Source organism: Aspergillus udagawae (genome assembly GCF_001078395.1).
Source record: "Aspergillus udagawae IFM 46973 DNA, scaffold_3, whole genome shotgun sequence".
Taxonomy (NCBI): domain Eukaryota; kingdom Fungi; phylum Ascomycota; class Eurotiomycetes; order Eurotiales; family Aspergillaceae; genus Aspergillus; species Aspergillus udagawae.
The window spans coordinates 1,812,041-1,823,609 of NW_025091266.1; the positions used below are offsets into that span (position 1 = coordinate 1,812,041).

Genomic DNA, 11,569 nt, shown 5'->3' on the forward strand with positions numbered 1-11,569 from the left:
TGAGGCAGAAGGTGATTTTCACCCCATATAAAAGCAAAGATAAGGACCTATAAGGAAAGAACACAAACTATCATTGAAATACGCAAAGCTTTAGAAATGTGTATGAACTTAGTGGGAAGGTAATTTATGTAGCTACCGCGAAAACATAGTCTGTTGCGCATCCTGAGACACACTTGAGATTGTGTTAAGACTGATAACATGCACATCCTTGTCATTGATTGGCCATGCTGGAGCGGCGCAGGACGCTAATCACCTAGCCCAATCAAATCAGGTTTTAGCCGATCAAAGGCACGGCATCAATATCTAGACGTTCTCTGGCGGACAGAATGGACACTGCCAGAGCCGGTCTTATAAGGGGAGATATTGTAGGACACTTGATGATTCTTCAGAACTCACATTGCTATTCGCTTTCCATAATGTTTGAATACCCGCAATTTCCTCTTTACTACAGCGCTTCTGAACCAGGCCCAGGTGATGAGTTGCTGGATTACTCTCAACTTGACCCTCGGGAACCGTTGGAGTCCCAGAGCCATTCTGCTATAACTCTAGATACACTGGTGTCTAGGCCAGCCACCGGTCAGGTTGACGCTGTATCCGTATCCCACCAGAGCTCTCCCGGACATCCGCCAGGTGAAGTATCCAGCTCCAAGGAGGACAGGTTAGTACGGGGCACTATGAAGCACAAGACACCGTATGACTGACTCTTGGAATTCCAGGACTGCGCGCTCAAACAAGGCCACAGAGTCAGTGCCTACCATCTAATTACCTACTGTCGTCCAGCCCACTGATATGTGACAAACAGTGTTTTGATCTTGCGGCTGGCAGCTGAAATGAAGGACGAGTTGGGGAACATGGAAAGGAGGCTCAATAATCTGGAAAGGAGGGCCGACAGTCTAGCTGACTTAGTGAACAGCCTTTCCGATCTCCCCAGCCGTGTCGATCACCGTATTGATAATCTCTCAGATACGGTTAATAAAGAGAGCCAGCGGATTAGCAAGATAGTTAAAACGGTTGACTTTATAACGCGGCGGTTTGGACCTCTTCTTGCTCGTCTAGCTAGGAGGCCGGGTAGCAGCTGGCCTGTGTCTTCCCGCGAGGCATCAACACAGGTTAGAGAAGAAGGGGCTCATACAAGAGGATCCAGGTCAGAACACTTGACTGCGGAAAGGGGTTCACTGTTTACTTCTCCTGAGGAAGGAGAGTAGGCCACAATTGACAGAGAAACAAAATAATACACATTTCCATACTGGTTCGGTTTGATTCAGTATTTACCCAGAGCGCGCGTTTCCCATCAAGCCGAACGAACGACGTGCGGTACTTTGATAGAGTGGCGAATTCGGGTTTGTGTAAATGGATGGCTCTGAATACAGCAAAGCTCTGTAATTTATTATGCAATTCATATCGTGTATTTCAGAATAAAATTCACTGTCAGAATTCGAGATCATTCTACAGTTGGGGTGCCCTGTACGCGGCATGCGCATTGGGCCTCTCTCATTCCCCTGTCGGATTGCCGACGATCCTTGACACTTAATGTAAAGAGTGTATTGTAAATGCAACAATGTGTTATGGAAATATGACCAGCAGCCGAGGCTTCCCTGTTATAAAAAGAAGAGACATTGGACCGTCCTCAAACCCACGCTTTTCTGAGGACCACAGCCCTTCCCTATCGAGAGGAGTCCATCTCACTATTATGGATAGTAATGGAGCATATTCGTCGGCGGAGCTCTTGCCTCCGCAAGCCAACTTTCCAGCGGTATGATACCTAAATGTCGTCCACAGACTCTCTCCTGATTGGTGATATTAGAATCCCCCAGCTCAGCTCGCCGGGAAAAACGACGTCTTAAAGCTTTCTAGGGACTTTCTAGCATCTGAGCAAGTGTCAAGGAATTATCAGTGGCAGCTAGAATGTCGTCTTCATGAGGAAAGCACCAGACTCCGCCAGGAGCACCATCGCTGTGTACAGTTGGAAGAACGACTTTCCACCTTACAGTGGGCCAAGAATCAATTGGAAATTTCCATCCGACGTTATGCGGACGATTCTGACCTCCTTTGACAAGAATTGGCTTCAGAAAGGAAGAAGTCGCAGGATTTGGAGTACCGCTTGATAGCTCTCTTCTCTGCTAATGATACGCTTGTCAGGTCGATGACTGACGCCAGTCTCCCGGCCAAAGATTCCCCTTATAGGCAGCCTGACACTGATAAGATAGTCCTTGAGAACATGAGACTACAGGAGCAGGTCGGGCAGCTGAAAGCGGCAAACCGGTTTCACGAAGAAACGATCAAGGCGCTACGAACAGCTTTGCGGGCGTTCCATGACACCCATTCTTCTTCCTCCAGCAGTGACAGATCGTCAACTGTAGTTGGGCCCACAGCAAATCTGATTGAGGCTTCTACAGCAATACAGACCGATTACGCCGTTGAGACACTGCTTCGAAATCCTCAGAATCCTCAGAATTCTCAAGAAACCACCACACATGCAGGAACCTGGTACGAAGAGGATGGGCCTTAATATGAGGTTGTTCTATCACCGTGTGACTTTTGGGTTTAGTGTTCTTAGCAATTTGATACATGTTCCGAGAGCAATAATGCATAACTGATATGCCGTGGCCAAACCCTGGCACTCAAAGATCTTCTTTCACCTCGTAAGATTCAGATGTAAATCAACACTAACTACGTCATTTGCCTAGTAGTGTAATTTTGGTCAGGTAACGTACGTGACCTGCTTGCGACTTTAAATCGGGAAGTCGTCCGTTCCATACCCAAGCTCAAGCTAATCATAAGCCCGGCGGATTTGCTTGGCCTAAGTTCTCTTCTCTGCTGAAGTCATGGATCATCAACGCCATTCTCTCTACTCAATCGCCGAGGAGATTACACCTCAGGATCATGAGATTCTTCTCCACGGTGGTACATCTTCCAATATTGAACGACTCCCCTCGCGCCTCCAAATGAAAAAGACACAACCTCCGAGGAGTATGAAGAAGCAGATTGAGGACTTGGCTTATGAAGTCAGTTACCTGAAGGCCGAGTTAGCATGGCATGCGGAGTCAAAACGCGCACTGCTTCAGCTCCAGGAACAAATGTACCACTTATTCTACAAGATGGAAGACGCTCTAGTGAAAGTCAACACTCGCCTTCAGGAGGCCGAACAGCGTTACTTGAGTCTTTGGGGTATCAAGGGCCGCGTGGGATCAGAAGAGGAGATGATATGAAGAGTCTTACATCATGTCATGTCATATGGGATACGGTCGAGAACGGATGGAAATAATTTGATGGTCCTTTTCTCTATGCTGACCTAGACTGAGACCTAATGTCCAAGGGTTTACTGTAGCATAAGAATTTCCTATGCTTGCATTAAACAAGCAGTCTCATTGACCCCTGGGCATAGCAAATTTTCTGTAGATCTTCTGCCAGGGTGCGATTAGCTTTTTGTTTGCTCAGTGTCACTCCTCACAATGTCTAGGAATACCTTTAGCTTGCAACTATCGTCAAGATACATCCCACGAAGTTACAAACATGGCAATGTTGGTCGGACGCCGGTCGTAGCATTGAATTGTGAGTTCAACTACTGGCCTTCTGGAGCGCAGGAATTTCGAGCGGAGTTTGTGATACAATCGCTTGTAGGCCATACTAAGTCTCTCAGAGATATCATTGTCACCTATTGCTTTTGGATGACGCTTGCGTGGGCTTTGCATATTAGACTGTACAGGACCAAGTCTCTATTAGCAGAGACCGTTCTTGTGATGGATGCTTTGGATCCCAGTGATGCAACAACTAGATCTTTCAATTTTCCGCCTCTTTTTTTCCACTGAGAGCAGTTTGTCCAACTTGATAGCGTGTGTGATGGCATGGTGGCAAGCATAGATTCAATGCCACGAGAAGCCGTCCGCCATAACTAAACAGTTCCCTGATTGCTAGCCGTAAATTACTGGTCTACTAGACAGACTGCCCGCTTCGCCTATTGTCAGTATTACCACTGGGCACCTGGTAAGATTTCTTGGGCTATCAATCTGGCGCGTCTATAGAACAGCATATTAGTCACAGGTTGGGTTATATTACGGTATTACTAATTTAATTCTCTTTTGGGGGGTGCAGGGGATTGTTCCTTTTAACTTACTTGGAACATGTAATAATGCAGATTACCAAGAAGCCCTAGTGAAGTAACTCTAGTAAATGTTATAAAACAGAATGAACGGACAGGCTTCATTGTGGTACATTACGACAGTAAGTAAGTGAATGTAAAAAAAATAGGACTACTATTGACGATGTATGCCGTACAACGTACTTTATTCATGACAAACATGAATTGGTCTTCTCTAAGTAACCTGCCCGCCCCCCATTGCTACGGTGGACAAGGACCCCCAAAATCTAGAGCTTCTCTACGTGCTACAACACCTTCTATTGTGTTTTTGGGGCTTGATTGAAGAGGATCAGTGGCTGCTCACTTATATTATTATTGTCTGCTTTTTTATACACTATAACCATGAAAGCATTCGTCATTGTCATGATGGCTGCTGGCCTAGCCATCGCGAGAGACTTCTCGAAGTCGTGTGATGATACCACCCTTAAGGATTCACGCTACCTTGTCGCGGAATGCCACCGAAGGAACTCTTCCACCCAACTCTCGAAGCTAGATCTAAACTCTTGCTATGGCAATAACGGGTCTACCCTTAAAGCAGAGCTAAGGTTCGACCATTGATATCGACGCAAAATTGCAGTTGCTAAAAGCTGATAGCGGAGGAGCATTCTCAGACCCTTTCTTTAGGCGCTGTTCTGTGGTGGGCTCGCATCTGTCATGTCTGCAAACAGTGAAAGGTCGCAAAGGCGCCAAATCTACTCGAATTTTCCATGATATGGGTAAGTTAACTGTTAGCGCGAACGTGTAGGCAAATTCTGACTATTTTAGATGAGGACATCTACAATCAAGATGGGACCTTGGGCTGTTTTGAAACATTGGGTGAAGTTATATGAAAGCAAGGATAAGGTTCCAGCTCTGCTGGTTGATGATGTAGGCGAACTATGCACACTTTGCCCAGAAAGCCGAAATAATCTCGAAGAGAAAGAGTTGATGGAGGAGTCGTATGGTGGACTATGCGTCGAAGTCATTTGCTTGTAGGATAGCTTAGGTACTATCTAGATAGCTCTTGCCCTGGCGCTGGGCATGCTGCAAATTCTAACAGTATATCTACATTACGGGACACGTTTACGAGTCACAGTCTAAAGGTCATCAAACTAGACCAAAGGCTACATCAAGCTCATGAGGACCTTTTGAAGATCTTTCATACGCGGCAATGAGAGATTGCTCCTGAGCTTCGTTTTGTCCTACCAAATAGTGCAGCCACAATAATCACACCCCCTCCTCTACTACAGAATATGGTCCCTTAATGGCGGGTTATTTTTGCTACATCTCAAATGCTGGCCCTCCAACGGATGTGTGATATGGATGGAAAATCGTGACACAGTTATTGTTATACCAGTCCTTTGACTTGAGCAGTCTGCCAGGCCATGCGCCAAGTATCTTATTATTTCATCTGTATGAACAATTTGTGGTTCAGGGTTCAGGTGGGGCATTAGTTTAGGATTCTGACCTTGTCGTGGTGGGATACCTACAGGATTGCAGAGATAGACTGCTGTTGTATATAGCGTGGCGACATTATGACATCCCTGGGCGTACATATGTTCGAAGCCATGCCCTTGCAAGAATTCAGTAACCACCATAAGGTGGTCCTTGTTGAAACCAACGCTGTAAGCATCACATTTGATTGTAGGCTTCCGCTTTTGTCAGTCTCTTATTTGCATTAGAAATATGGAACATACCTTTTCTGCTGCAAGAATGTTCAGTTTAAGTACATAATTCAAAGCTTTCAGCAGGCATATCATTTCCGGTTCAAAACCCTGTTAGGAAATATTGTGAGTTTGTTTAGATGATTAGTATGCCCAAAATGTGGCCTTCATATAGGATTTTGCTGGTAGGGAATGAGTTGTATTAATTACTAGCTGTTGCAGTTGTTTATGACAGGGCTTGGCATCCTCAGGAACCTGTTACCCATTCGATAGAACATGAATTACTGTTTCATACACTATAGTCTCCGGTGTTCGTATGGTATATTTCATCAACATTCAGCTTGTGGTGCCCTGCTCATATATATCCGCTTAATTTTTGACGTATCAAAACAGCGCCACTCTATTACCAGGTTGTATTTCACTGTATTGAAGTTCTAACAGGAAGTTAAATGCTATATTCTGGACACTAGACCCCCTCTCTTCATGTTAGCCGGTATATGATAGACGGTTCTTAATATTCACTTCAGCCTTGGTTGATAGCGGCACTCAAGAGACATGCGGCAGCCAGGTAATAAAGCACTATTTGGGATTTTCTTCATTACCTTCATCTCTCAAATGAGCTGTCAGGTAAGTAGGTAGCCATCTTTGGTAAGCAGATTACTAAGGGGTTAGGCTCTCTTTGAACCAATAGAGGTGAGGGTGTGGGATAGCCCTAACTGTACGGGAAGACCTTCTTCAACCGTCATTGATTCTACAAATCTGGCCAAAAACATTTCAACCTACTACCGGCCGCTCAGTTTTCAGCTTAGACGGCCGCTGCAGGGCCAAGAGCAATTTGATCTTTCAGTCACCCTAGAACTCGATGAGTTTCTTCCAAGGCAGAAGAGTAACTCATCATGCGCTAAGTTTCTTGAAAGCTACACTGCTCGGAATGGAACTATGGACTGTCACAACACACGTGTATTCACTTGTCACAGACTCTGGCTCAATCCAGGATTATAATGATGGTCACCGTTTGCATGCGTCCAAATGCGAGGAAAGCAACTGAGGAGCCATTGTGTTCCCGCTCCTCTGCTGCTTGTCCTCTGAGTCATGATTCTTCTTGGTCACCAACTCATTGGAGAGCTATCAGACTAAAAAGAATACGTCAGTGGAGCCCATTTGCCTGAATATTATTCCGGTGCAGAGATAGAGGAGTTGAATAACCAAGCCCATCTTTTTCCCTCATTTTCTCTTCTGTAGTCGAATAACGTAATAATGTCGGGCTATTAAAGTATTAAATGAGAGCAGTTGCAGAGAGTAAGCAGTAAAGTCTGTTCCATCAATCCCGTTCTGCCCATCATAGTCGAGTAAAACAAACCCGAACTACTTAGCGAACTGATTACCTGAAGATTAGTACGGAGGGCAGACCAGTACGGGGGGCAGACGAGTAAGGAGGGAAGACTAGTATGGGGGGCAGACCAGTACGGGGGGCAGACGAGTAAGGAGGAAAGACTAGTATGGGGGGCAGACCAGCACGGAGGGAAGACCAGTACGGAGGGCAGACCGGTGCGGGGGGAAGACCAGTAAGGAGGGAAGACCAGTATAGAGGGAAGACTAGTATGGGGGGCAGACCAGTACAGAGGGCAGACGAGTAAGGAGGGAAGACTAGTATGGGGGGCAGACCAGCACGGAGGGAAGACCAGTACAGAGGGAAGTCTGGCATGGGGGGCAGACCAGTACGGAGGGCAGACCGGTGCGGAGGGAAATCTACTAAGGAGGGCTAAGGAGAAAGAGGAAGTTTGTTAGGTAATGACTTGAAACAGTAAAGAACGATGACCAGCCTAACAGGGAAGGCTATTTTAACCCTAACACACCCCTCCAAAACCCGGGTATCCAAAAGAACAGCCATGGATATTAACCAAGATGAAAGCGTGAAAGAACTAGCACAGTTCTTTCGTGGTTGTGTTAAAGTCAGCTTTGAACACTTGTCATTCCCTCTAATGCTCTTCGGGGGAAGGGTTTTTGACAATAAAAATGTTGATTTATTGAAAAGAACCTTCCGATTAAAGCAGTGCGCACGGCTAGAACCCAGCAACTTTATCTCAGCTGTCATAAGCGACGAGGTTCTGGAGCAAGCCATGCTCCAATCAAGGATCACTGAAGCAGAACTGAAAGGAGCAGTTGAGCCACCTCTACTGCTGTTGCCACATGGTTACCAGCTTCAGTGCTTGTACGGAAAGCACCGTATAGAGGCTGCAAAGGACGTTTTATACCCTGGCGACCGTTGGTGGACGGTATATCTTTATAATGACAGTATGTATGGGATTAATAGTCCTGCAGGGGCAAGCTAACTGAAGGAGGCCTCTCTGAACCTCTCAAACGCCGTCTCTGTGCGCTCAAGGATAATAATTTCAGTGCAGGGGATATCCTTCGCAACCTTCAGCACAGCAGGCTATCTCACTGTGATGAAAGAGAAATTGCATTTTGGGAATCCAAGATGCCCAGTCGCGCAATGGAAGACCTGAGGAGGCTAGAGAAGAGATACCCACACATCGCACTCGGCCTAAGACGATTAATCCCTTATCCAGGGCTTTGGGCTGATATCCCCTTCAACTTTCTGAAGCACTTAGTGGAGTGTGCTTCTCCGACAGTAAGAACTTTCCACCGCAGGGAAAGTGATAAGATATCTAATCGCCGTTGCAGGAAATATGCCACTATCTGGATATCGTCTATAATACTTGGTCGCCTTTATTCCTGAATGAACCTGGGCATGTTGATGTCACTTCTGTGCGTCTGTTAGAGAATCGGATGCCCCAGATGAGAGAAGATGCAAACTTTATCACCCTGTTAATGAATGCAGGTGAACTCTTCCCTTTGGTGGCAGATGAGAGCCGCCGAGCCACATTGCTAAGCAGCCTTCTAGACAGGAAGGGCCGAATACTCAGTCTGCATTCACTAGTCCAGGATACACTGATCTTACACCCTTGCGCTAAGTCCTTGAAAAGACTCGTTCAGCGTGGTTGTAGAGACTTGCGGGATGCTCTCATGCGATGTTTCAACGGCACTGGCAATGCATGGACCGTTCAGGTTACAGAGAACGCCTTCGAGACCATACCTGACGACCAGTCTCATTCGACGCTCGTGTCTCAAGCAAATGTCTCTACCGCTGCCTACGTGCAGCTGTGGCTGTTCTCGATACGTTTCATAGAAAGCTTGACCGATGTCAGCCTCCCGGGCTCTAAACGCACTGACGATGCCTATGTGTATAGAGCGACCCCGTCAGAGTCAGCTCATCAACTTGCCATCTTGGCAAAGCAATTGGGTTTTGATTCGCCTCAGATTCGCTCGCTTTGTGTGAGCTCAACCATAAAACCTAATGCTCGAGCATACTTAACTGGCCGTCGTCCTCAGGAGTTATATATCTACCCTCCGCGCTGGGAGGAAGAAGCTCCGGAAAAAGTTGTCGATCTCCTAAAGCTCCCTAAAAGGGATGGATATGAGATTGTCGTTCCGCCTTTCTCTATCGACAGTGAGAATCTCATGGCAAACAAGCGGTGCGGACTACCACAGAGGGAAGCACACTGCAACGACCGCCGGTTTTTATTTGCTCTCCAGGTCTATAGTGCGGAACAGCTTGCAAAAAAGTACCCAACATCATTCGCTGTGCTGCGAGACATCATGTTCAGCTTCTTTGGTCGAGGAATATTACCTTCTCAATCACATCCTATATGGCGGAGGGTAGGAAATAACCCGCAAACTCCTCGTCAAAATGAAAGTGACATTGTCTCGTCACCTGTTGCATGCGATCCTCAACCTTCGGGAACACCAGATAGAAATGGATATTCGGCACGCGATTCTGGCACAGGAAACGATATGGCGTTGGATATTCCTAATCCGACTCAGGTGTCCGTGAAGCAAGCACCGATGGCAGAGGGTTTTGAAGATGAGACCTCCATCGCGCCGCTGAATCAACTCACACATATCTCTCACAGCCGAGGAGCCGAAGAAATTCTGGACGCCTGGAACGCATCCCGTAACACAGAGTTGTCAGTATTCTACTTCTTCAAGAATCATCAGTATTGCAAATTTCTGCTTAAGGACCCAGAGCTCCATAAGCATCTGGGAAATTTCATTGGTCAATTCGAGAACAATCACTATTTTGCTACCTTTCGTGGTCGAATCAACTCCAGGGATATTATAGAGCGTATCAACGGTCTGCCCCTGGTTCTTGTATTTACAGAGACGGAGCATACTCAGTCACCTATGGCCGATCTTTGGGAGTACGTCCGTTCTTTTGACACTAGAACTGGGAAGCGCAAGCAGGGAACTGTGGACTCTCAGTCAGCTATGAATACCAAAAGGCGCATTTATGATAACAGAGCTAGCGATGAAGAATCCGAGCTTTGAACAACCTCAGTATCTATAAAGAACTGTGAGGCATCTCCTTCATGATTAATTTTTTTTCCTTTACTGATTCAATATCAGCAGCAATCCATCCTGTTCTATGAGCCGAGAGCACAACCAGTGTAAGGGGACGAGATTACTTAGCAATGTTTGATGCACCCCAGAAAGAATATGAGACAGTTTCCATGACAAAATGATTACTGGCAGCGGAATCCATATGACCGTGGTGGAGGAGACTACTGCTTAGTGTACGATCAGCATCAGACTAGCTATGAGCATTGCCTAGTAAAAGAAAGATTTTGAAGTAATTAAAGAGAACCTGGTCATACTATCAGTTGACGTGATATTGCACTGGGAACTGCCTTCCCTAACTGCTCCACCCGAAAAAGTCCAAAAGCCCTAAAATGTATATATGCTCATCAACCCCTAAATAGACTATGGCTAGTCAGAACCACTAAACACATGCAAATACTGAAAGGGTAGACCGCACTGCTACTCGAGCAGCTAGGAAATGCAAAAGGTCTTGCAGATGCAAGAGAATTGTGATGAGACTGCGCTCAGCACAGCCATTTAACTCCGATATAACCTTCCACGATAGGTAGTCTGTACATAGTTTGCTGGGTTAGGAATCAAGGGCACTGGGGAAGGGCTCAGGGCTAAGGTTGCTGGGGCTTCATATTCCCCAATCGACACCTTTAGCCCTCCAACCCTCTCCACCTTAGTCCTTCTAGTCGTAGGACTCAAATAAGGATTGATTCCCTTCATCTTTCTATCTGATCTGCCAACCATCACATAAACTAGCTGAGGTCGAGTTCCGCCTGGATCTTACCATGACCTGGCAGATATTTCTCGAAGACGGAATTGGGGATAGCCTTCCGCCCTGCAGGGGAGAATTGGGGCCGCTAAACAATGAATGCAGAGGAACTAGAAGCGAAAAGAGAGTACACCATTGACAATTTACAGAAGGTTTCATAGTCCCAAGCGATGGGCCGTTTACATCATCAATCTTGATGTTGCGAGAAAGGTTGGAGACTCCTCTTTTGGCTGGACTTTCGCAGGCTCAACCTCATCACTAGAACGTGCCTATTATCCAGCGCCTTTGATCGATTAGGTTTTGGATAGCATATCTTGTGCCAAAGTCTATGACAAAAGGAACTTCACTGTGTACTATTAGACGATAAATATTGTTGTCATCTAGAGCTTAGAAGAGCTAGGTAACCGAAAAAGTTATGCGGTAGGTTTACACAAGGGTAAGCATAACTGAAGCGGGTTTAAGACGTATACTTTGTGTATCAAGACATCTTTAATCTTTAACAGTGGAATCATAAGGTGTCCGCTTTGCAGGTAGATTTACTGCTTGAAGCATTTGTACAATCTTGCTATGCCCGTTGAATGATGCAGC

At 46.1% G+C, this 11,569-nt stretch overlaps 4 protein-coding genes across 4 annotated transcripts; all 4 read left to right on the plus strand.

Annotated features, from left to right (window-relative positions):
- Window positions 1–416: 416 nt before the first annotated feature.
- Aud_004487 (uncharacterized protein) lies at window positions 417–762 on the plus strand (the record flags this gene model as incomplete). The annotated part of the gene is made up of 2 exons (XM_043289427.1): window positions 417–658; window positions 717–762. 2 exons carry the CDS (start codon window positions 417–419, stop codon window positions 760–762), a joined length of 288 nt encoding a protein of 95 aa, XP_043145362.1.
- A 1,456-nt stretch (window positions 763–2,218) lies between these two features.
- Aud_004488 (uncharacterized protein) lies at window positions 2,219–2,509 on the plus strand (the record flags this gene model as incomplete). The annotated part of the gene is made up of 1 exon (XM_043289428.1): window positions 2,219–2,509. The coding sequence occupies one exon, from the start codon at window positions 2,219–2,221 to the stop codon at window positions 2,507–2,509; it is 291 nt and encodes a 96-aa protein (XP_043145363.1).
- A 316-nt stretch (window positions 2,510–2,825) lies between these two features.
- Window positions 2,826–3,209, plus strand: Aud_004489 (uncharacterized protein; the record flags this gene model as incomplete). The annotated part of the gene is made up of 1 exon (XM_043289429.1): window positions 2,826–3,209. The coding sequence occupies one exon, from the start codon at window positions 2,826–2,828 to the stop codon at window positions 3,207–3,209; it is 384 nt and encodes a 127-aa protein (XP_043145364.1).
- Window positions 3,210–8,808: 5,599 nt separating this feature from the next.
- On the plus strand, window positions 8,809–10,170 carry Aud_004490 (uncharacterized protein; the record flags this gene model as incomplete). Its single annotated transcript, XM_043289430.1, has 1 exon — window positions 8,809–10,170. One exon carries the CDS (start codon window positions 8,809–8,811, stop codon window positions 10,168–10,170), a length of 1,362 nt encoding a protein of 453 aa, XP_043145365.1.
- Between the last annotated feature and the right edge of the window lie 1,399 nt (window positions 10,171–11,569).